We start from the raw sequence: 26157 nt of genomic DNA on the forward strand, positions 1-26157 counted from the left end.
ATGATATTTCCAGCTTTTCCATGGATTCATTATATATTTCTCTCTCTCTCTCTCTTTCTCTTTCACAACATCAACATTTGCATTATTGTTTTTACAGTCGAGAGATTAGAACATGTGTTATGGTTGCTGAACAACAAAATGGAAGCATGAAACTGATGAGATGTAATCCGATCTTGAGGTTGTTGGTGTAATAGCCTGCTGTTAGCTTGTGTGTTTGTGTGTTGCCAGGCTCCGCGGATGGGCACGCTCATGGGCGTTTACATGCCCTGCCTGCAGAACATCCTGGGTGTGATTCTGTTCCTCAGGATGACCTGGATGGTGGGCATTGGCGGGGTCATTGAGTCCTTCATCATCGTCCTCATGTGCTGCTCTACGGTGAGTTACACACCATGCAATATGTGCGATTGCTAATCTGTTTATTTGTTCTTATTTTAAAGGGACAATGTGTAGTTTTTTAGGTATTTTATTATCTAAAATCAATATTTTTATTCATAAATATGTCCTCAATGGTGTACAAATACCTCTGCCAATTATCTGACTTATCCTCGTAAACGAAGAATTTATTATCTTTATATACATGTGACGGGTAGGTCCACGGAGGCTTCCATGTCGTTCCGCCATCTTGAAAAACTAAAATAGCAGAGAGGGACAAAAAGTACTAGGCCAACGCATTTCCACAACGCGTTTTCGTTCAGAGCCAGCGTCACGTGACTGAAAGCAGCAGAAACGGAGGAGCAGAGCCAGTTTAAAAAGCTGCATTGCACTGTTATTATTCATACTGTAACATTCGTTTGTTCGTTGTGTCAAGTTGCAGTTTGTTTGAAATAACAAACCTGTTCACCCGAAGGAAAACTCAACGAAGTGTCATAGCTTTTGGTACATAACGGCTACTGTAGATGCAATACGCATTTGAAAAAGCGAGGCGCTGGAGTGCACAATTCGTTTGAATGCAAAATACAATTTCACTGCTAGATGGGAGAAATTCCTACACAATGTCCCTTTTAATACGGACTGTTTACTTGTCTTTAATAATGGTTGAAATTTCTATGCTTCTATGAAGTTTGACATCAATTTTTTTATTTTTATGATTGGAATTGAAACTAGGAATCAATAAGCAGCACTGTTAAAACTGTTCAGTTCACTTACTTAAATTTTTCTAGTAAACTTGCTGCCTTGAAATTATTAAGTAAATAAACTTAGTTGTGAACATGACAGTTCCACATTACTTAATTTTTTTCGATTAAGCAGGAAGTTTATTTACTTAATCATTTTAAGGCAACGGGTTTCATAATTTTTTTTAAGTTAAGTCAACTGATCACTTTTTACAGTGCAGAATTGGAATCGCACAGTTTTTTTTGTTGTTTTAAATATTCAGTTCAATGTTGTAAAGTTAAAAAAATAAAAAAACAAACTTTGTACCATTGTTAGATTACATTCCTGCAAAGATGACAGAAAAAGTACTCCTGTGGCAAACGTAGGGGTAATTGTGCTTTAGATCACAGATGGAGTAGCGATTAAATGCACCATTTAGTGGTGACATATTTTGCTAATAAAATGATAGTGCGAGAAGAATAGCGTGAGCTTTTATTACGTTTATCGCATACTTAGTAAGATGACCTCAGCATTTTCCAGCGTTTCAGTGTGCACTGAAACGTGAATCCCGTTTTCAAGTGTATCCAGATTAATGTAGACATATCCTAAGATATCATCCTGCCACATGACCACATATGATGTTCATTATCAATGATTCTGAATTTGCATGTCCCACATTCTCAAAGACTCGCTGATTAACATGCATCTCTTTCATCTGTGTGTGCATTCATCTGCTCATATGTGTGTTTCACTTCAGTGTGATTGCTCATTAGTATGTGATTTTTATGTTTGCGTGTGCAACCTAGATTCTCCAGCGCCCGTGGAAGTGCTATTTTTATCATGAGCTCAGGAGTCTCATTCATTTCTTTCTCATCTCTCTTTCTCTCTCTTGCACATAGACATGCTCTGGGATTGCATACTACAAAACTTCTCTCGAAGTGTGAACTGCATTAGAATTGCCAATATATGCTCAGCTAGCAGATTACTAACTGTGGTCAATGACCTTAAAATTATTATTTGGTCAGTCTGAAGAATTTTTAAAATCGAAAAATCGCAGGTGCTGAAGCGTACTTCTGTTTAATCTGCATTTATGGTTTTAAAGTAACACTATGTAGTTTTTCAACCTTCATTATATATTTCCAAGACCCTTGTGATGGTACATCGACTTACAATAGGTTGAATGACACGTCTGCCATAGCCTGACAGTGTCTGTATCGCTTTTACTGGCACTATGTAACATCGGGTTTCGGGTAGGAACCCGAGCACAAAAAAAACTACAAAATTCGACTGCTTTACGGCATACGTCACTTCCCCCACTTCCTCGGATTCTGACGTGAGAGCACAACTAGCGTTTGATACCCGTCTGTATGTTGTTGTCATGACCGAAGCAACAACTAAAAGGAAGAAGGCAAAGGTTTTGTCAGAGGAGACTAAAAGAAGAAAAAGGGAGAGTGACAAATTAAAAGCCCGGACGAGGGAGAGCAAGACAGTTTGAAGACGGTGAGAGTGTGCGCGCGCGACCGGCTCTCTCTGCTCGTTCTTTCAGTAACATGCACCCTGTCACAAGCGCAGCAGTCAGTCATCTGTAAAGTGTTTATACATTTATAATTAAATCAGGGAGATGACTATCGCGCGAAATGTAAAAGGCTGAATAACATGGCCTGGCCATTTTACGGAATCTATCTGGTTCTCCATTTATCTTCATGAATCAAGTAATGCTAGTAGAGTAGCGAATTATCAATCTGGTAGCTACACTAACATGCTAGTTTACGATGGTTATAATAAATAATCTTTCAGGATAACTTTCCTAATGTCTGCAGGCTGATATGTTTGTGTATTTATTTTTCTGGTGAAAGTGTCTTGCCTCTGGCTATAATGCAAATCGATGTTCAAATTTGCAGATTCATCTATGGTAGCTTGATATTATAATATTGACGATATATGGCTATTACCTACCACACAAACATTGAATTGAATTAGCATATCCGTTATGTAAAACAGTAGACAATAGGCTACTATAGCCTAATGACGCTGTCTTGTAAACGTGAGCTACGCGATCTTTTGACGTTTGAAAAAAATAAAACCCATGAAATTATATTCATATGACATGCTGAAATATATATGCCAATGTACCTGGGATGAAGACATTTCACACGCAACGCTGGTAGTCTGCCCGCGAGAACTCAAGACAGTATCGGCTTGTTAACAAATGCACACGTGTATCGCCTGGTGTAACCATGACAGATTTTACGACAGTAGTAGAAGATAATACTGTTTCCCAACTGTAGGGGGACCCGAGAGCAAAAACCGCAAAAACGACATAGTGTTGCTTTAATGCATCATGCACATGCTATTAAGAAAATGGTAACTTGTTTTTATCCCTATAAAGAAAGCAGCATCTACCAGTTTGGATCCATCAGGAAAACCTCTCCCGCCATTTGTAGAAAAGCTCTTCTGTCACTAGTTGGAGTTTAATTCATTTAAAAAGCATTCTGGCGCTTTCAGAGAAAAACACTGAAGCTAAAAGCAGCTCGCCTCGATGCCGTCCAGCAACAGGTTATGCTAAACATAGAGAAGCTGCTGGGTTTTTAGGTGTACACACTGTGTGTGCTGACATGAACAGTGTTTCCTGATGATGTCTATAAGCCGTCTGAAAGGCCATCTTTCTTTTCTGGTGTCTGTCTAGTTGCTCTAGTGATGTTTTAAGCCTTGTTTTGAAGGATTTGACTGCCTCAAGTATGTTCGGATCACATGTTTGAAGGACACAGAATAAGAAAGCACAGATAAAACAATAATATGAGCAGATATTTTTAGGACTATTCATTTGCATTGCTTTATTTTCATAACAATTACACACATTTTGCTCCCAGTTTTCATTGCAGATGTCCAGATGTTTTACTTTTGAGGCTTTCTATTATTCTCAGGGCTTTCAATAGATTATCAAATGAAAGTAAAAAAAACAAAAAAACAATGCTAGCATGATGTATACATACACATTCCAAATGTAATAATATAATCTCTATTTAAATAATTAAATCACAAATTAAATAATGCAGTCGCTATTATTTTCACCATTTTCTTAAAAATGTCTTCATTTTCATGAAAATGTCATTTCAAAACATCTTAATGGTCTTAAAATTAGGCTTTGTTTTTGTTATGCAGAACCAAATTTATATAGTAATAAATTAGTTACTTTCTTTTATTCATATTTTTGGTTTTAGTTTGATAAAATATTTGCTTTTATTTTATATTTTCAGTTTTTAGTTTAATTAGTTTATTTTTTAGTAATTTTGTTTGCCATTCTTATTTTTATATTTCTAAATACATCGTTTTTATCATTAGTTCAGTTATAGTGATTTTAATTCTTCAGCTTATTTCAGTAGGCATTTTTTGAAACATTTTTCATCTAATATATTATTTCATCTTTTTTTCAATTAACAAAATGTTTTTACCAGTTTTCGTTAATGATGGTTCCACTTCTTTTGATGTTGGGGTGCATTGGGACATGATTTAGTGAGATTCACCCTCTGTGATATAACTTGCTGAAAGGCATTATAGGCAACAGGCAGGTAAATGGACAGTAACATTAATTTAATGCATACATTAAAATCTGAGGTTTTCTTATTTAAAATCCAAGCAAATTATGTGAAAAACCACAGGCACCAGAGACATTCAAAGATAATTCACCTTCAAAACGAGGTGAAAACGGCATGTGAGAGATGTTCTGCAGGTGTGTATGAAAACATTTCCATGCGAGACTGTCTTGATGACTTTTGCCTGTCTTCAACCGGAGCATCTCAATGACTTTCCAAGGAAAATGTGCATGTATGATTTATCTGGCCGTCTGCACCATCAGGGTGGTGTGAGCGTCACCTCAACATCCGCCTGTGGTTTTTGAATGAGTGTATACATGCATCATATTTAGAAGTAGCGAGACGCTATCAGTGTCATCTGAAATTACCAGCTCATTGCCAGACGCCCATCGCTTGCTTTTCATTGCGTTCGGTCTCTCATGGCAACAGATGGAGAGGAGGAGAGAGCGCTGATTCTTTCATACATCACAGAGATGGAGACGCTCGCCTCTCTAAGACAGACTGAAGACATTAGAAATGCAGTAATGAATCATTAAAGGACACAAGCAAAAGCGTTGATCCACTTTCAAATAGTGGGCAGGCGCAGAAACATTGACTGGCGGATGACAGACAGCGCTTCGGTTATTTATGGGTTGAGACACCCAGGAAAGATTCTGTTGAATAATCAGATTATTCATAGGAATATATTAATACATGAATATGTATTGTTTTCACTTGTGTGTGTGTGTTGTGTATTCGGTGATGATGTAATTAAATCAACACTTAAATCAGAGACAACGAGAATTGGCCGAATGACATATCATTCGCAGAGAAGTCAATCCCAGAATGCATTGCTCAAGCTCCAATATGGCAGGCAAAGCAAGAGAAATGTTGATTATAAATATACCATTATGAGCTTGCATGTTGCTCGAGATCAGATCATTGTGCAAATGGAAGTTGCACTTTTTCTCCTCCATTTACTGCAGTTCTCCTGAGCTTGGCTGTATTAAATTCAGTTTCTGATGTGTCATTTGATTATGTAAATGTATCCTCTCTAGGGGCCCAAATATCGCCGGCACTCTGTTGCTGAGTAACAGTGAGGAGACGCATACCTTGAATTAAGATACTTACTGACAAATAAATCATTTGAGCTTATATACACTAGCGTTCAATAGTTTGGGCTCAGTAAGATTTCTTTCTCTGTTTGTGGAGGTGGATAAGTAATTAATACTTTTATATTTATACTAGGATGCATCAAATTAATCAAAAGTACGAGTAAATATTTTATAATGTTCCAAAAGATTTATATTTAATATATATGCTAATTATCATGTTAGAATGATTTCTGAAGGATCATGTGACACTTAAGACTGGAGTAATGATGCTGAAAATTCAGCTTTGTCATCACACTATTCTATCATTATTCTATTTGCATCCACTGTTATTTCCCCTACATCTTTGGGTTGGTTGTCATAATATCTGTTTCCGTATTATTGGCTCACTCCGCTGAAGGCAGATGGCGTGATTGGCTGGGAAAACTGGTACAAACAGCCGGTGCCCTGCATCGTCCAATCAGAAGCTGCAACCAGCATGTGATTAGCATATGGAGTCCTGTGATGATATGAAGAGTGTTTCTGAATTGCCATTGGACTTGTGTTTGTGTGGGTGGAAATGGACCAGATCTCACATGAGTCTCAGTTAAGAAAAAAGAAAACTGCTGATTATACACTGATTAAAGCCTAATGAACTGCAGCTACAATCGAAAAATGTTTTGCTCAAAGGTTGCACTGTCATAGCTCATGAAGTTCTCATTTATGTGTTATTCGAGTATCAAATTTGTCTAAAATTAATTTAAAGAAATACTAAAATGAGAGCATTATTGGTATACAGTAAGAGTATAGAGCTATGAATGAATGTGAAGAGCAGCTCAGATCAGAGCCGTATGTTCACACATTTTCAATAAAACAATCAGCTACGAGACATGATGTGTTATAGTGATTTTAAAATGGTTCAATGATGTTTTCAGGCAAATAATGATGAACAAAAGAAGCAGGTTCATCTGAAATGATTCTTCAATTGAAGTAATATCTCTCTCTCTCTCTCTCTCTCTCTCTCTCTCTCTCTCTCTCTCTCTCTCTCTCTTTCTCTATCGATTCAAACACTCATTGTTTCTGTCTGTATGTTCTGTGTCACTTTCTAAAGAAGCATCAGAGTCCTGCTGTTTTCCTCTCAGTCTGACAGCATCAGCTTGTACCCTTTTCTTCCAAAATAGACAAATTTGCATTTTTGGAGACCGTTCGATGCTGATTTAACGACGGCTATAATCTCCAGGACGTTTTACAATTGCAGTGCAGCGTAAAGGAGACAGAAGAGGTTTCAAACGAGATCAGATTTATTCTGGTACTTTCAGTTCTACTAAATTGCTTTAATCAAGGTGATCTGACACAACTATCCATCAATACTAAACACCTTCCTCCTTTTCACAGAAGACTCCTGCGTTACTATCTATCTATCTATTCATTCATTCATTCATTTTATTTTATTGTCCACAATGTAGAAATTTGCCTTCGGTCTCATAAAAACAGCAATCAAACCAACAACAACAAAAACAACAGAACAAAAGGACTAACACACAGACATCTCTGGAGCAAAATGCAGCACAGCAATAGCAATTACGTTACAATACATCAGCGGGGCGTGTTATTCAGCGTCCGAATTGCATTAGGAATAAAAGAATTTTTAAAAATGTTACGATTTGCCCTAGGTGCTTTGTAACATCTGGCAGAGGGAAGAAGTTCAAACTCCCTATTGAGTGGATGAGAGGGATCGTTTGCTATTCCAAAAGCTTTTTTCCTGAGAGCTTCCTCGTACATGGAACTTAATTGTTTCTGACTTGTCCCTATGATTTTTGAGGCGAGGTTTACTATTCTCTGCAGCTTATTTCTCCCTTTTTCGTTTAAATTACTATACCACATCGCCATGTTAAAGGTTAGAATACTCTCTATCAGATTCTTATATACTATTTCCATAATGTGCTTGCTCACACTGAAGGAGTTGAGCTTGCGCAGTAGATGGAGACATTGGTTACAGGTTTTAAAAATATAATCTGTATTTTCACCAAAATTTAGATTAGAATCAATATATTTACCAAGGTATTTGAACTTTTCTACTGCCTCTACTATTTGTCCCCTAATTATAAGGGGCTGCACAGGGTCCTTTTCATGAAAGACAAGTTCCTTTGTCTTTGTTACATTTATCTCTAAGGAACATTCATCACACCATTTCTGGAGAGATGACACATGTGCTCTATATACTTCCTCTCCAACTATGTCCCCCCTCTTTAATAAAGCAACCAGGGCCATATCATCTGCATACTTAAACAAATGAAAATGTTCCCAATCTAATTGGAATTCGTTTGCATAAATGGAGAAGAGTAATGGGGAAAGAATAGTCCCTTGAGGGGCGCCAGTATTAAAGGAGAACTCCGGGCAATTTTTAAGTTAATCTTGATCGTTATACCTTTGTGAGTACTGTCTATAGAAAAAAAAATTAACCAGATTGGTGATTGCAACACGGAGCTGTTCCCGCAAATGCCCAGAGCTCCCACTCAGCTAAAACGGCAGTTATGGGGGCATATACATAAAGAGTGTCTTTGTGCCTCTTAACAGACACAAAATGTAATTAAAATGCCTGTCCAACATGAACAGGGCCCTTACATGTGAACAAGACGCGTTTAGCAACTTAGGCATTGTTTAAATTCACCTAAATAGTGTTTTAGACGACTAGCTGTAGTCTCGCGCTGAAGTCCCATGGTAACTCAGTTGTAGCCAAAGGTAAATAGCAGTGTGTGTAGGTGAAGAAGAAATGGTTCGCTTTTGTGTCGTTCAAGGATGACTACACAGACACAACATAGCGCCAAAATGGAAGGATAAATAAAGTTTACATTACCTCCACAGTGGTTGCACACGTCTTCGTCCATGGAATCACTTTTTTCTTCAACCGGCCCCGCTGTGTTGTGTCTGTGTAGTCATCCTTGTCAAAGTGTTCGCTGCAAATGCGGTAATCTTTAGCGCGTAGTACTTGTATGGGAGTTTGCGAATCAAGTTGTAGTACAACTAGACACAACTGCAGACTCTCGAGGTCATGGAAAGGAAGACGATGAAAATAAGTTCTTTTATTTTCGAATTCTGTTGCTAATTCGGAACGGCACAAACGCGAACCATTTCTTGAACCGGTTCATTGAAACGAACTGTCCGAAAGAACCGGTTCGCGGAAAAGAACCGGACTTCCCATCACTACTATTTACCTTTGGCTACAACTGAGTTCCCTCGGGACTTCAGCGCGAGACTACAGCTAGCCGTCTAAAACACTATTTAGGTTAATTTAAACAATGGTTGTTGCTAAACGCATCTTGTTCACATGTAAGGGCCCTGTTCATGTTGGACAGACATTTTAATTGCATTTTGTATCTGTTAAGAGGCACAAAGACACTCTTTATGTATATGCCCCCATAGCTGACGTTTTAGCTGAGGGGGAGCTCTGGGCATTTGCGGGAACAGCTCCGTGTAGCAAGCACCAATCCGGTTCGTTTTTTTTTTTCTATAGACAGTACTCACAAAGGTATAACGATCAAGATTAACTTAAAAATTGCCCGGAGTTCTCCTTTAAGCACAAGGATGGCAGGCCGAGTATTATTAACCAGAACCTGTTGAGGGCGATCAGAGAGGAAGTCCCTTACAAGGTGGATAATACCACCATTTACTCCTATATCGATAAGTCTCTGCAGCAGGGTGTGGATCTGCATGATGTTGAAGGCAGATGTAAAATCGATAAACAGGGCCCTAGCTAGGTGGGAGGGGGCTTGAAGATGCTTTGCCATGGTGTGAAACATACTAACAGTTGCATCATCGGTTCCCCTCATACTTTTGTAAGCAAACTGGAGATGATCTTAACTATTAGAAACTGATGCTTTGCCATGGTGTGAAACATACTAACAGTTGCATCATCGGTTCCCCTCATACTTTTGTAAGCAAAGTGGAGATGATCTTAACTATTAGAAACTGATGCTGTAATATGTTTGCTTATAACTCTCTCAAAACATTTTCCTAAGATGGAAGTAAGGGCAATGGGCCTAAAATCTTTTAGTTCAGTGGCTCCAGGTTTTTTCGGAATAGGCACAATATAGGACATTTTCCATAATTTGGGAATTGTTAAGGAATTAAGCAAGTACTGGAATAACTTCAGCACAATACCTTTTAGTTTCCGTGACATTTTCTTTTAAAACTCTCCCTCTCGGGCCAACTGGCCCCGGGGCTGATTTGGGCTTAATACTGGACAGGCTGGCTATAATATCATGTTAATTCAGTGTAATAGGGGCATATCCAGAAATGGACCTACACACACTGTTCAGCACTAAAATCATTTTTGTCAAAACGACTGAAAAAAACATTTAGATCATTTGCAAAAGATGGAGAGGAGTGTGACAGGGGTATACAGTTTTGCTTAGTTTCCCGACCCATCATCACATTTAAACCTTCCCATGCTTTCTTAGCATTTCCTGAGAAATAATGACATTCAACTTTATCCTTATATTCTATTTTTGCTTTACTCAGTTTCGATCTTAATTCGCTTCTTTTTTTCTTGAGTAACTCGATATTACCATTTTTAAAAGCTGTTATTTTTTATCGAATACTTTCCTTGAGATCACTAGACATCCACCAATTGTTATTAGGAAATATTCTAACAATTTTAGTTCGAGTGATTTTACTTTCATTAAACAGCAAATAGGATGTAAAAGTGTCAATTTGTTCATGCGGTGTGTCACATGAGTTAAGAAATAACCAGTCAGTAGTCTCCAGCTCACATTTCATCTCCTACATACAGTCCTCAGTCCATATCTTAATTTCCTTAATCACAGTCTTTCTATAGTCTGTCTGTCTGTCTGTCTGTCTGTCTGTCTGTCTGTCTGTCTGTCTGTCTGTCTGTCTGTCTGTCTGTCTGTCTGTCTGTCTGTCTGTCTGTCTGTCTGTCTGTCTGTCTGTCTATAGTCTGTCCGTCTGTCTGTCTATCTATAGTCTGTCTGTCTATATATAGTCTATATATATAGTCTATCTATCATCTATCTATCTATAGTCTGTCTGTCTATCTATCTATCATCTATCTATCTATCATCTATGTATCTATAGACTGTCTCTCTGTCTGTTTGTCTATAGTCTGTCTGTGTGTCTATAGTCTGTCTGTTTGTCTATCTATCTATCTATCATCTATCTATCTATAGTCTGTCTGTCTGTCTGCCTATTTATCTATCTATAATCTGTCCATCAATCTATCATCTATCTATCTATCATCTATCTATCTATAGTCTGTCTGTCTGTCTGTCTGTAGTCTGTCTGTCTGTCTATCTATCTATCTATCTATCTATAATCTGTCCGTCAGTCTATCTATTTATCTATCTATAATCTGTGCCTGTCTGTCTATCGATCTATCTATCATCTATCTATCTATCTATCTATAGTCTGTCTGTCTGTCTATCTATCTATCATCTATCTATCTATCTATCTATCTATCTATCATCTATCTATCTATAGTCTGTCTGTCTCTCTGTCTGTCTGTATATATATAATTTATCTATCTATCTATCTATAGTATGTCTGTCTGTCTATCTATCATCTATCTATCTTTCATCTATCTATCATCTATCTATCTATCTATAGTCTGTTTGCCTATCTATCTATCTCTCTCTCTCTCTCTATCGTTTTATCTATCTGTCATTCTGTCTATCATTTTGTCTTGTTCCATAATAATAAACTACAGTTCAGAGATGTTGATTAACCATTCATTAAAGGATTCATCAAACTGAGTCAAACTTCTGTGAGTCTTTTTGAATGATTCACTTAACAGAACCAGTTCATATTAATCATTTGCTCATGAATCATTTATTTTTCATTCAAGTATCAAATTTGTCTAAAATTAATTTAAAGAAATACAAAAATGAGAGCATTATTGGTATACAGTAAGAGTATAGAGCTATGAATGAATGTGAAGAGCAGCTCAGATCAGAGCCGTATGTTCACACATTTTCAATAAAACAATCAGCTACGAGACATCATGTGTTATAGTGATTTTAAAATGGTTCAATGATGTTTTCAGGCAAATAATGATGAACAAAAGAAGCAGGTTCATCTGAAATGATTCTTCCACCTAGCAATTGAAGTAATATCTCTCTCTCTCTCTCTCTCTCTCTCTCTCTCACTCTCACTCTCTCTCTATCGATTCAAACACTCATTGTTTCTGTCTGTATGTTCTGTGTCACTTTCTAAAGAAGCATCAGAGTCCTGCTGTTTTCCTCTCAGTCTGACAGCATCAGCTTGTACCCTTTTCTTCCAAAATAGACACATTTGCATTTTTGGAGACAGTTCGATGCTGATTTAACGACGGCTATAATCTCCAGGACGTTTTACAATTGCAGTGCAGCGTAAAGGAGACAGAAGAGGTTTCAAACGAGATCAGATTTATTCTGGTACTTTCAGTTCTACTAAATTGCTTTAATCAAGGTGATCTGACACAACTATCCATCAATACTAAACACCTTCCTCCTTTTCACAGAAGACTCCTGCGTTACTATCTATCTATCTATAGTCTGTCTGTCTGTCTGTCTGTCTGTCTGTCTATCTCTTTCTATAGTCTGTATGTCTATCTATAGTCTGTCTGTCTATCTATAGTCTGTCTGTCTATCTATCTGTCTATCTATAGTCTGTCTATCTATAGTCTGTCTGTCTGTCTATCTATCTGTCTATCTATAGTCTGTCTGTCTATAGTCTGTCTGTCTGTCTGTCTGTCTTTCTATAGTCTGTCTGTCTGTCTATCTATAGTCTGTCTGTCTGACTGTCTGTCTTTCTATAGTCTGTCTGTCTGACTGTCTGTCTGTCTATCTATTGTTTGTCTGTCTAGCCATAGTCTGTCTGTCTATCTATAGTCTGTCTGTCTCTCTGTCTGTCTATCTTTAGACTGTCTGTCTGTCTGTCTGTCTATAGTCTGTCTGTCTATCTATAGTCTGTCTGTCTATCTATAGTCTGTCTCTCTGTCTGTCTATCTTTAGTCTGTCTGTCTGTCTGTCTATCTATCATCTATCTATCTATCTATCTATAGTCTGTCTGTCTGTCTATCATCTATCTATCTATCTATCTATCTATAGTCTGTCTGTCTGTCTGTCTATCTATCATCTATCTATAGTCTGGCTGTCTATCTATCTATCTATCTATCTATCTATCTATCTATCTATTTGTCTATCTATAGACTATCTGTCTGTCTATCTGTCTATAGTCTGTCTGTTTGTCTCTATCTATCTCTCTATCGTTTTATCTATGTCATTCTATCTATCATTTTGTCTTATTCCATAATAATAAACTACAGTTCAGAGATGTTGATTAACCATTCATTGAAGGATTCATCAAACTGAGTCAAACTTCTGTGAGTCTTTTTGAATGATTCACTTAACAGAACCAGTTCATATGAATCATTTGCTCATGAATCAGAATGTTTGTTTGTTTTTACAGGTTAGGACACTATCTCAGCTCAATCATTTCTTGTCAGTTTTTACACAATCTCAAAATGTATTAATATTTAGATCACATTACACTGAATCGTGTACAAATTTCAGAAATGATGATGCATTGCATCATTTTGTTGTATCAGAATCATATCCTTGTTGGTGTTTGGTGTTGTTGTTGTTATATGATGTAGCATCCTGGCGTTATGGTTCTTTTTTTATCTGTTTTAATATCAACTAATCAACAGTGCTTTTCTGTCCTTCTGTGTGTTTTATTCTAGACGATGCTCACTGCTATATCCATGAGTGCCATCGCCACAAACGGCGTAGTGCCAGGTAAGCTATCCCTGCTCGAGCTTAACATGTGCATGTGGGTCGCCTTGGAAACAGGAAGCGGTCACCGTAGCAACAACAACTCGAGCAATGACCAGACAGCAAAATCCTCAAAGCTATATTTATGTATTCATAATTCGATGAGCGTGGCCTGTCCTAATGACCCCCTTGATCTAATCTCCTGATTGGAGGAGTGCAGAGGTGAGGTGAAATTGCCAGGTTTGGTTCCCCATCCGTTGTTCATCAGTGATAGGCTGCTATTATCCCTATAGTGCTAAAAGCCTCTCGATAAGCATGCTTAATATTTCCCAAGAAACAGGAAGTTGTAATTGTTGGTTGTATTGAGCTATTTTTCAGAGCTGTCAACGCCAGAATGCTTTGTTGATATCCTATAATATCGTTTCCTAAGAGGGTTTTTTGTTTGTGATCATGCATCTGTTTTTAATAGCTGGCGGCTCCTACTACATGATCTCTCGTTCTCTGGGCCCTGAGTTTGGTGGAGCTGTAGGAATCTGCTTTTACTTGGGCACCACCTACGCTGGAGCCATGTACATCCTGGGCTGCATCGAGATTCTGCTGGTGAGATCAACAGCCTGTGTGTTTTATGTGTCTGTGTCTTAGGCCACATCCACTAGAAGCCACAGCTTTCCCTATGCGATCTTTTTTTTTTCCTCGTTCTAAATTTTTTTTTTTTTCGTAAACACGCAGTCGACTCAAGAAATATATGCGCACACACGAAACTACTGAAACCGACTGAAAACGATGTGGTATACATGCCACACCAGTATGTGGCGCTGTAATTCTGCCACAGAGATACACTAAACAAGGAGAAGAAGACTTGGAGCATGCGCATAACCTTGCGCGCTCTATACGAACCCAACATGACTAATGCTGACACGTGGTGTGATGACATCACCGTTTCACAAAATGTACGGATTGGCCGTACACATCAAAACGCAAGGGTGTCGTTTTGAGATTTATCCACTCTGGGACCCGTTTTAAAAAAATTGCGGTTTCAGTGTCCCAAAACGCCAGATCCGTCTGGACGAAACGCCAATACGATACAAAATTTGTACGTATTCAGCTAAACGCGTTTCCGTGTGGACAGGGCCTTAAAGAGGACCTATTATGGCCATTTACAAAGTCTTGTTTTTGGGCTCTACTAGAACAAGTTTTCATGCTTTAATTTTCATTATTTTCCATTGTTGCGGCTCCTCTCTTCACAGTCTGTCAGTAACGCTCTGTTTAGTTCCTGTCTCTATGAAGCTCCTCCTTCTGAAAAGCACAATGTGCTCTGATTGGTCGGCTGGAGCAGTGTTTTCTGATTGGTCAAGCACTTTAAGCGTGTTTGGGAAATGTCCCGCCCCTTACCATAACTGCCCGTTTCAACAGACTACTAACCAACTCAACCAGGCCCCGCCCCTTTATTTCTGCGTATGAATTGGGCAGAAATTATTTAAAGGGATAGTTCACCCAAAAATGAATGAGAAAAATTCTGTTATCATTTACTCACCCTCATGTCGTTCCAAACCCATATGACTTTTGTTCATTTTCGGAAAACAAATGAAGATTTTTTTTATGAAATCTGAGTGATTTTTGTATTTTTATTTTATAAAAAGATTGTAAAACTAATCCATATGAATTGAGTGGTTTAGTCCAAATTTTCTGAAGAGACTCGATCGCTTTATATGATGAACAGATTGAATTTAGGTTTTATTCACATATAAACATTGATGAGCGAACATAAACAGAAGCTCAACCGAACCTGCTTGACACTCAAGAACAAACCTCATTGGTTCTTGCTGAAGCTCAAACGTGATGCGTAACACTTGAATGAACCTCATTGGTTCTTTCTGAAGCTCAAACGTGATGCGTAACAGGAGAATGAACCTCATTGGTTCTCCCACGTTCAGTGAACATGCTTGAGCTTCCGTTTACCACAACTGATGGGAGTTGATGAGTGTTTAAATGTGAATAAAAGCCTAAATTCAATCTGTTCATCATATAAAGTGATCGAGTCTCTTCAGAAAATTTGGACTAAACTGCTCAATTCATATGGATTAGTTTTACAATCTCTTTATGAACTTTTTAAAGCGTCAAAGTTAAAGTTGTGTTGCATTATTTTGTGCAGCCTGGACATTCTGCTAAACTTCTCCTTTTTAACTCCATGAGAGAAATAAAGTCGTACGGATTTGGAATGACATGAGGCACAATTGTATCAGAAAACTATTTTGTCATAAGTGCCTTTTATACTTTAAATCAACCAATGAAATACACGCACAGGATTGTGGGATATCATTGGCAGCGAAAGACCAGATGAAGACATTTTAGTAGACACTCAAATCATGCATTTTTTAAATTTATTTTTACGTTTTAAGTTTATTTCATTTGTTGTTGTTCATCACTCTTTCGTTTTATCTCTCTATCTCTCATCCTGCTTTCCCTCCCTCCTCTTCGAGCAAGTAATTAAGTAATTATGCAGACTCTGCGTTTAATTGCTCCGCTGATGAGCGCTAGCGTGTCCTCAGAGCCTCGCTGGTCTCGCGTTTTAACACACGTGTTCTCGGCTGCTCGTGTATTTTCTTTCACATTACTCGTCGGTGGCTCGAGTCTATCTCACTTCTGGGTTAATTCTTTCTTCCAGAGGAACATAGGCTTAGCTCCCATTGTCCGTGGAAAATCTTGTCCATGCTTGACATCCACGGGTCCACGGCTGATTCCAGAGAGTGTTTTATCCAGACTACGGCGAAAGACACAGATGTCTGAAGCGAGCCGAATAAAGCTGTATTCTGTAACCCGACAGATATTATTAAAATGAACAGGTCACCATAGAGACTAGCTGCTCAGTGTGTGTGTGTGTGTGTGTGTGTGTGTGTGTGTGTGTGTGTGTGTGTGTGTGTGTGTGTGTGTGTGTGTGTGTGTGTGTGTGTGTGTGTGTGTGTGTGTGTGTGTGTGTTTGTGTGTGTGTGTGTGTGTTTGTGTGTGTGTGTGTGTGTGTGTGTGTGTGTGTGTGTGTGTGTGTGTGTGTGTGTGTGTGTGTGTGTGTGGTGTGTGTGTGTGTGTGTGTGAGTGTGTTTCATCAATTTAACAAAGCTTATTTGCAGTGCCGTCACTTCCTACATGCAGATAACGCAATCTGTAAAGATAATCCACAAGGGACACAATCTCTATTGACAAAAAAAAAGATAATATTGTAATTGTAATATGAATCATGGATGATTCTGAAACATAAAAATGTATATGCATATATATATATATATATATATATGTGTGTGTGTGTGTGTGTGTGCTTCTAAATATAATGAATATCTTTAATATATTGTTTTAACAAACATAGGCTTTTGAACTCCAGTTTTCCAGTAGCGTCCCTGCATTTATTTAATGGCATAAAATGGGCAAATCTTATAAAATTATGTCTGGGTCACCTGAATTTTTTTTTTTTTCACTATTATATTATGTCATGACAATTGACATTGGCAATTGGGGGGGGGGGGGGGGGGGGGTTCTTAAGATTTCTTAAGATTTCTTAAGATTCTCAATAATTACTCATTTTTATCCTTTTTATTTATAAGGGTAAAAGTATGAAATAGTTTAATGAACAATCCAATATATTGTGCTTAGAGACGTGAAACAGAACATATGCACCCAAAGGTTTACGGCTTTAAATATAATTTAGGTCAGGCCTCTAATAAGGACTAATGGCGGGCCATTTGCAGTATTAATTCTATGCTTGACTAGTTCAATTAGCGCTTGTAGAACTGAACTCACGCTAGTCTGTTTTACCGCCTGTGTCATTGTGAATCACTCTCATCTCTCTTCTTTTGTCCCTCTTTGCCTGTTTTGCTATTCTTTGAATCTTTTTTAGGTTTATCTTGTTTTAACCTTTTTATCATTTGTACACTTTTTTCTGACCTTTACCCTTCCCCAATCTTGTTTCTGTATTATATTTGACTGTTCAGTTTCGGTTGTAAACATTAGTCTTATAAAATAAGCTATTAATTCTTCATCATCGATTTTGTTAGAAAGAGATGTCAAACAATGTCCATTTGGTTACTGTCACGTTGAGTGAAATTTACATTTACATTTTACATTTAGTCATTTAGCAGACGCTTTTATCCAAAGCAACTTACAAATGAAGATGCTCTGAACCAGTTTTGTTAGGAAAACTAGAGAAATAGCGATACATGAAATTATTTATAATGGCATAAGGCGCATGGCATGGTTCAGATGTTATTAGCTGAAAAATACATGACATTTCATTTTTTGGTGCTTTAGGCTAAAGTCCCTACTAAAACACCCGTTTATCATTTAGAAAATGATGAAGAAATCCCCTTTTTATGGGTCATTTATTCTTAGATTAAGCCCATAAAGTGAGGAAAGTTGTTTTTATCTCAGAACATTGACTGGCAGTCCCAAGTATCTCCTTATTTTTCTTCTTTTTGATTAGCATTTATGCATTTCTCTTTGCACCTTTTTTCCCTCCTCTTATCGCAGGTGTACATTGTTCCACAAGCTGCCATTTTTAAGATGGAGGGTCTTGAGGGAGCCGAGGCCGAGGCCGCTATGCTGAACAACATGCGTATTTACGGCACACTAGTGCTGAGCTTCATGGCGCTCGTGGTGTTTGTAGGAGTGAAGTACGTGAACAAGCTGGCGCTCGTCTTCCTCGCCTGTGTCATCTGCTCCATCCTCGCCGTCTACGCAGGAGTGATCAAGACCGCCTTCGAGCCTCCAATCTTCCCGTATGTGCCTCATGAATAATACAGTCATATCAGGGACAAACTTATGCCAGAAACAGCAGTGTTCTTTTAGTTGTATTATAGTTGTATTCATATTTTGAATTAGCGTTTTTATTTTTCATGTTAATTTTAGATTCATTTTTATTAAATGTGATTGTCATTTTATTAGTTAAAAACGTGTTTAGGTTTAAAACATTTAGGTTTCATTTATTTTTATTTCCGTTTTTATTTATTTCCAGTTAATAATTTTAGTGTTCCAACTGTTAGTTTATTGCCCAGGCAACATTTTTAATCTTCAGTTGAAGTTTTTCAACTAATATTTATATTTTAGTTTATTAAAAGAAATGTTTTTAATAGTTTTAGTTAACAATAATACATTTTATGTGCACTGTAAAAAAAACAATTAAAAGTTATAAATTAAGATTATTGGAGTATGTTTTACAAAAAAATACTATTTTAGTATTTCTACTTCAGAATTTCACGTTTAACTCAATGTGTGATGTGCCTTTGAATTTTCTTTGTTAAATTTACAAGCAATTTCTGTGTGAAAAGTTTTTTTTTTTTTAAAGGTGCAATGTGTAATATTTATTGATGATTCCTTCTATGGAGGTCGACATATTGTGTCGTCATGTTTCTACTGTAGCCGACAGCGAACACACAGCGCTACAGAGCGCTTTTCCTCACTACCTTGAAAAATAAGTTTTCAGTGGTGTATAAAGACCTTACTTAATGAACCGTTATATTTGTATTACCTTAGAATGAGCAGTTTCTGTCTACACACACCGCTGGTTCCCGATCATTGAAGTGCGCCGACATGTTTCTACGGTGGCCCTAAACGGACAAACACGTTTCGTTACTATGTTGCTCTTCAAGGAAGCAAGCTTAGTTCAGCTAATAAAACACTGACACAATGATGACCAAGTAAAAATAATATTCGCAATAACATATAGTTTTACTCAATAATTAAGTAAACATAATTTCTTAATTTACCCTTGTAAAGTAACATCATTGCTGAATTGCTACTCTCTGCTGTTTCAGAGGATGACTTATTCCTGTCGGCCACCGTAACTTTTGTTGGTTGCAATTCGTAACCTCACCGCTAGATGCCGCTAAAATCACACACTGCACCTTTAAGATTGAAAAATGAGATTGAAATATGTCATTGATTTCCACAGAGTGTGTGTGCTGGGGAACCGGACTCTGGTTTGGAAAGGTTTCGATGTGTGTGCGAAGGTCATCGAGAGAGAAAACGCCACGGTCACCACCCAACTCTGGCGGCTTTTCTGCGACTCCGAGTTCTTGAACGCAACATGTGACAGCTATTTCACCACTAACAACGTCACGGAAATACAGGGCATCCCAGGAGTTATGAGTGGCACACTACGCGGTAAATACAGACACAAAATGACATCACAACACATTCATATCATCAGAACCGTGCACAAAGAAAGGCACACAGTATTGAGACAAATACTTTAGCTCAAAAAAAAGTTTAAGAATGTCCAAGTTAAAACACTTGTTCAAAACAATCACTTTAGCAAAGTTTGTAATACTGTTTCTGTTTATTCTGATAAATAAAATAATTAAATTTGTTCAATATACTGTCATTAAAATATACATTTTAAAAATACAGAAAAAAAATATTTTAAAAAGTAAAGATTCTGAAAGCATTGAAGGAGATTCCATAATAATTGAATATAGAATTACAGTAGTGACCATAAATTATATTTTATTATATACGATTAATACCACATTTTTAAATATGATTTTGTTTGGTGATTATCTCTAAGGTGGACACCCAACTTCATATATGATATTTTCCATCTAAATCTAACCACGTCATGTCAACAAACGGGAAAGTCAGCCGGCTGTTTAATATCCTGTTAATTATTGTGCCTTTCATGTGGCACATGTGTGTCAGCCTTTTACGTCCTTTTATGTGGACAGCCAAATACCATACGTTTATATATTCTTCTGTTATTGAAAAACTGTTGCTCTATTTACCTTGAACAAAACTGAAAATCATTAAGAAGACCTTTGTCTCAAAATATACTTAATTTTAGCGATTCTCATTTGCTACTTAAATTTTAAAAAACATTTTAAAAAACATCAAATATTAGATCAAATTAGCACAATAAACTTTGCACAAATTAGCACAGAATCAACTTTTTTTACTTTCTATACATTAAAAAGAAATCTGAAACAAAATGAATCACAGTTTCAACAAAAACATGACAGCTCAACAGTTTTCAACTGATAATAATCAGAAATGTTTCTTGAGCAGCAGATCATCATATTATACTGATTTCTGAAGGATCATGTGACACTGAAGACTGGAGTAATGATGCTGAAAATTCAGCTTTGATCACAGGAATAAATTACATTTCAAATACATTCACATAGAAAAAAGTTATTTTAAATTGTAATAATATTTTACATTATTCTTTACTGTATTTTTGAACAAATAAATTCAGCCTTGGTGAGCAGAAGAGACTTCTTGCAAAAACATTAAAAACTCTTACCGTCCCCAAGCTTTTGAACGCTAGTGTTCCTACAAAAGAAAGTTACTTTTATCTATGAGCTTTTGTCCTGGAGTCTGGAGCAAGTGAAGCATATTACAATAAAATGTCTTACAAACTCAATTAACTGTGTATGCTTACCATCACTATTATTATTGCTGATATTCAGGGTTACTGATTTGAACAAGCCCCTAATACTAATGATGAAAAAAAATCTCATATTCTCTCTCTGTAAGGGATCTACTGAAGGCAAGTTGTAGTTGAAAACCCAAGTGCAGTTTATTTCAAAACAAACAAGAACACACACCAAACAAAAACATCGCATGAAAAAAAAAATCAAGACATGAACAGAACATAGACTTACACACAGTGGACAACAGGAAACAATACTTGACAAAGACCAATGGCAAACATGAGGGCTTAAATACACAGACTAATGACCAGACAAGGGACACCTGTGGACAATGAACAGATGATTAACCAATGACAAGACACATGGCAGGATCACATGACAAACAGGGAATCACATGACAGACATGGAACATGACATGAACAAACCAAAAACGTGACAGAGACAAGACCAAATCGTGACACTCTCTTTGTTTTGCTGTCTCCTTTTTTTCATCCAGATAACCTCTTCGGGAATTATATGGAGAAGGCTCAGTTCATTGAGAAGGTGGGAATAACGGCAGTGGTGGAACCCGATGCCATCCCGACCAACACCAACCGTTACGTGCTTGCTGACGTCACCTCCTTCTTTACCATGCTGGTGGGCATCTACTTCCCCTCCGTGACAGGTTAGTATTCTCTCATCCGTCATTTATGATTATGAAAATGAATCGTGTAGATCAGAATTTACAAGAATGTCCGGCAACACTTTCCAATAAGGTTCCATTGGTTAACATTAGTTAACTCAATGAGTTAAAGGGATAGTTCACCCAAAAATGAAAGTTCTGTCAGTAATTACTCTCCCTCATGTTGTTCAACCCCGTAAGACCTTCGTTCATCTTCGGAACACGAATTAAGATATTTTTGATTAAATCTGAGAGCTGGATCACTCCTCCATAGGCTTCTAAGGGATTTTAAATGGTTCCCCGAAAAATTAATAAAGACATCGTTAAAATAGTCCAAGTGACTACAGTGGCTCAATCTTAAGTTTATCAAGCGACGAGAATACTTTTTGTGCGCAAAAAAAACAAAAATAACGACTTTATTTCAACTATTCATTTCCTTCTCTGGATATGAATATTATTTAATGGACCTGTGCAAACTTGAACTGACAATGAACAGTTGTATTTTTATTAAGTTATGTTAACAAAGATTAATAAATACTGTAACAAATGTATTGCTCATTGTTTCTTAATGCATGAACTAATGTTAACTAATAATTGTGCCTTATTGTTAAGTGTTACTGTAATACGAAAATTCAAAGTTTAGATTTGCTACATGTTAGAATACAAGTCAAATCATTAAAATAACAAAAATGGAAGTATGGGGAATTACTGTATATAGCTGTATAAGCAAAACCTTGTACTGTATGATCTGCCTTGTTTTGAACAGGTATCATGGCTGGATCAAACCGATCTGGGGATTTGCAGGATGCCCAGAAGTCCATTCCCATCGGCACCATCCTGGCCATCACCACCACGTCCATCATCTGTATCTTCTCATACATGAACACACACATATACAGCGCTCCACCTGGTGGACACAATCTGATATCCCATCCTCCTGCAGAACAGTTTATGATACACTGTCCTGCCCAAAAATTTTAATTTGGATAAAATGTCCAAAGTCCCCCTTTAGTCAATAATTGTATCCCTTAAAACTCATCTTTGATCACCAAAATTACTTGAAAAAATTTCTTCATGCCTTTAAATAGATTTAAATGTAACTGGACACCCTTGCTTCATTTAGTATACGCGGTTCTATGAATATGCAAATGAGCCCCGCCTCCACTCACTCACTCAGCTCAGAGATCCACTCGTTGACGATCACACGTTGATCTGATTGGTTACAAGGAAGTTTGTGATGTCAGAAACACCAGCGATTTCCAACAGTGTTCTTGAGACACTGCAGTTTTAAGGAGAAAATACTCAGCAATGCTGTCGACTTATGAATTTGCACATGTTTTGTCTTAAAGCACATTAAAAACACAACAGAGACATATAAACAACATTAAAAGCTGGATTTTCACCACAGAGGGACTTTAAGAGTCTATGATTGGCTTATTATTGCAGTGATTATTATGTTTCTAGAATGTTATATGATTGGCAACAGTTCTTCTAACCCTAATTGATGGAGTGTGTAGCTTTTCATTTCTTAAACTAACATGTAGGAAGACGCATCATGGCCATATTCCAGGATGTCAAAGTCAAAATTTAACAAATATTTATGCACCTCTTGATTAGGGGTGTAACGATACACAAAACTGACGGTTCGGCTTTCCCACGGTTTTAAAGTCTCGGTTCGGTTCGGTTTGGTTTAGAAAGCTAAAACATTTTTTAAACAGTGGTTTAAATAAAAAAATTGTGTCTTTGTCTTTAAATTCATTCAATTACAATTAAACATTTTGCAAGGATTAAAAATCTGCTAATGCTGTAAACTATATAGGGAGCCGCACATTAGGCCTACTATAACATTAAAGGTTAACAACAGAGCCTAAATTCAGAGGCTATTTATTTTTTAGATATAATAATCAACACCCAACACATTCTATGAAAACATGTAAACTGAACATAAGGCAGTTTTTGCATTAACTTTACTCTAATTTGTTATTGAAATATAATAATTTACACGAACTTTGCTGTCATTTTCATGAAAGATATTTTAAACGTACATTAAATAATCAAGATATAATTAACAGGTTAAGTAAAATATAATATATAGGCTAATATAGTGCATTTATTTAGTGCAAGAGTTCATTTCTCTAGGAACCAACAAGTTGTGGACACTGAATCACTTCCTGCTGAGGTAAATATAATGCTAGTGACAAGCTATGCTGTTTTATTGACGTCTTTCCGCTGCTGAAACACTGATTGAGCGATTACACGAGTTATGATGCCTTTCAGCATACTCTATTTTTCAACATACCTTCAGATGTCCATTCATGTTTTTTCTGTAACTGAGGAAGAGATGATCGCGTTTACTCACGCTCCGCGCTGCTACTTGAAATTAGGAGCTAGTACAGCAATCTGTCACGCCACATCAAAGAGCGCCAAAACGGCATTTATTGTTTGATTTTTGTGATCAAATAGTCAGAATTTAAAGATTACACCTTGCTTATTATCGAAAGTAACAAAACACGGAGCTTGCTATTTGGTGTTAATGGTGGTTAGGCTACAAAACGCGATTTGAATCGTGGGTTCTGTATCGCGGTTCTTCGGTTCGGTTCGAATATCGTTACACCCCTACTCTTGATGGAAATAAATGTTGTGATGTTATTTCAATCAAGAGGTGCATCAATTTTTGGTCAAGTTCTTGTATTGTCAATGCAAGAGTCCAGCACTCTGTAAAGTCTCCTCCAGACATCCCAAAGACTTTCAATACATTTAAGATCTGTGCCAATTCATTTGTGAAAATGATTCTTCATGCTCCTCCCAACCATTCTTTCACAATCTGAGCCTGGTGAATCTTGCCATTGTCATCCTGGAATATGGCCATGATGTGTTTATGAACACACAAAACAATTGCTGATAAGAGTTCATATTTGTCCAAAAAAAACAAATCTTCAGCAGATGTTCTTTAACTTGCGTCTCCAGACATGTCCAGTGTGGTTCTGTTCGGCGCCTGCATCGAGGGATCGGTGCTGAGGGATAAGTATGTTATTTACACTCTGCTTAACTTATTAATATGTCATGTGATTTAGTGCATGAGAAGATACAGTGCAAGATTTTGTAATGCTCTTAAAAGGCGGCTGCATTTATTTGATCAAAAATACAGGAAAATCTGTAATATTGTGAAATACTATTTTGATTTAAAATGTTTTCTATGTGAGTATATAGTAAAATGTAATTTATTCCTGTGATCAGAGGCATATTTTCTGCATCATTACTCCAGTCTTCAGTGTCACATGATCCTTCAGAAATCATTCTAATATGATGATTAACTGCTCAAGAAACATTTCTGATTGTTGTGGAAACGCTGATACATTTTTTTATGGATTCTTTGATTAACGGAATGTTCAAAAGAACAGCATTTATTTGATATAGAATCGTTTCTAACATTATAAATGTCACTGTGCGTACATATGTCACGCCTGAAAAGTTAAATAGGTTTAACCCGGAAATCCCAGATATCTGTTTTAAATGCCAAAAACATAAGGGAAATTCTTCCATTGTATCTGGGAATGTGAGTAGATCAAGACATTCTTGCAAAAAGTGACAGCACTAATTTCTTCAATTATTTTAAAACCAATTCCAATGACCCCTGAAATATGTGCTTTGGGTTTAATTCCTGTAAGTCTATCATTATCAGGTTATCACACTGTGACAGTATTAGCTGTTACTGTGATATCATACTCACCACTAGGGGGGCTCATGAGCGTTAGAACCTCTGGTATTTAAAAGGATGGGAGTATCGAAGAAGTCAGTTGTTTGGAAGAGGGAAAGATGATTTTATTCAAGCACCTCCTGCAAAACTTATTGGAGTCCTGATTGAGAAACATTGTTTCCAGTTCAATCATACGGACTCTTTATACGTTACTTTATATTTTGAGACGGTTGAGTCCATATGAATTGCTAAGGCTCAACTGAAATGGACATCAAGTGGTTTCTAAACCAATGGATTGATATCACTGCATTACCATGTGGATTATCAAATATCCTAAGTACAAGACTGTGATTTTGTGGGCTATCTAGCTTTTTTTATGGATTTCCTTGGACTACTGGAAGAGCACTTGAAGGTTGTTGTTTTTTTTGCTTTGGACTTCATCCTGAAAATAGACTATTTCAATTTTCTTTGTAGTGATTCCATTAATTACTCAAAGAATCATTCAATTAGAAGATTTCATTTGTACTTTTCTTTTCTATTGATTAAGTCTTTCTTTATAGACCATGCGGGTGGATATTGTTTTCATTTGTTGAACTGGTTTCATTTCAATTTATTTTCATATAAATGCATTGTTTTGTTTATCTTTTTTTTTTGTTTCCTAAATTGATATAAATGTATAAAGTTAATTTCTGTCTTTATTGTTTGTGGCTTTACAACTGGGTAACATATTAAGATTTTGCAACAATACGTTCTTAGTTGGTGGGCCCTTCCTATTATTCAGATATATATATGGCTGCATGCCACTAAAGTGGACAGTGGTTATATAAATGGCGCCCGAACAGGGACCCACAGACTTCATATAG

At 37.0% G+C, this 26157-nt stretch overlaps 1 protein-coding gene across 12 annotated transcripts in view; it reads left to right on the forward strand.

Annotated features, from left to right (window-relative positions):
• Positions 1-26157, forward strand: part of slc12a5a (solute carrier family 12 member 5a) — a 184454-nt gene that overhangs the window by 137733 nt on the left and 20564 nt on the right. For all 12 annotated transcript variants that reach the window (XR_013192932.1, XR_013192931.1, XR_013192934.1 and 9 more), the window contains exons 4-11: positions 229-375; positions 13494-13548; positions 13994-14124; positions 18040-18287; positions 19460-19671; positions 21433-21600; positions 22364-22462; positions 24565-24622. Coding sequence is in view for 8 of the 12 variants with exons in the window: in XM_077197685.1 (XP_077053800.1) it covers positions 229-375; positions 13494-13548; positions 13994-14124; positions 18040-18287; positions 19460-19671; positions 21433-21600; positions 22364-22462; positions 24565-24622 (1118 nt within the window). In the remaining 4 variants the exon portion in view is untranslated. The remainder of the gene's footprint in view (positions 1-228; positions 376-13493; positions 13549-13993; positions 14125-18039; positions 18288-19459; positions 19672-21432; positions 21601-22363; positions 22463-24564; positions 24623-26157) is intronic.

The sequence above is a fragment of the Siphateles boraxobius genome, unplaced genomic scaffold (assembly GCF_051911475.1).
Source record: "Siphateles boraxobius isolate OS27281-9 unplaced genomic scaffold, OSU_SipBor_1 41, whole genome shotgun sequence".
In the NCBI taxonomy this organism is placed as follows: domain Eukaryota; kingdom Metazoa; phylum Chordata; class Actinopteri; order Cypriniformes; family Leuciscidae; genus Siphateles; species Siphateles boraxobius.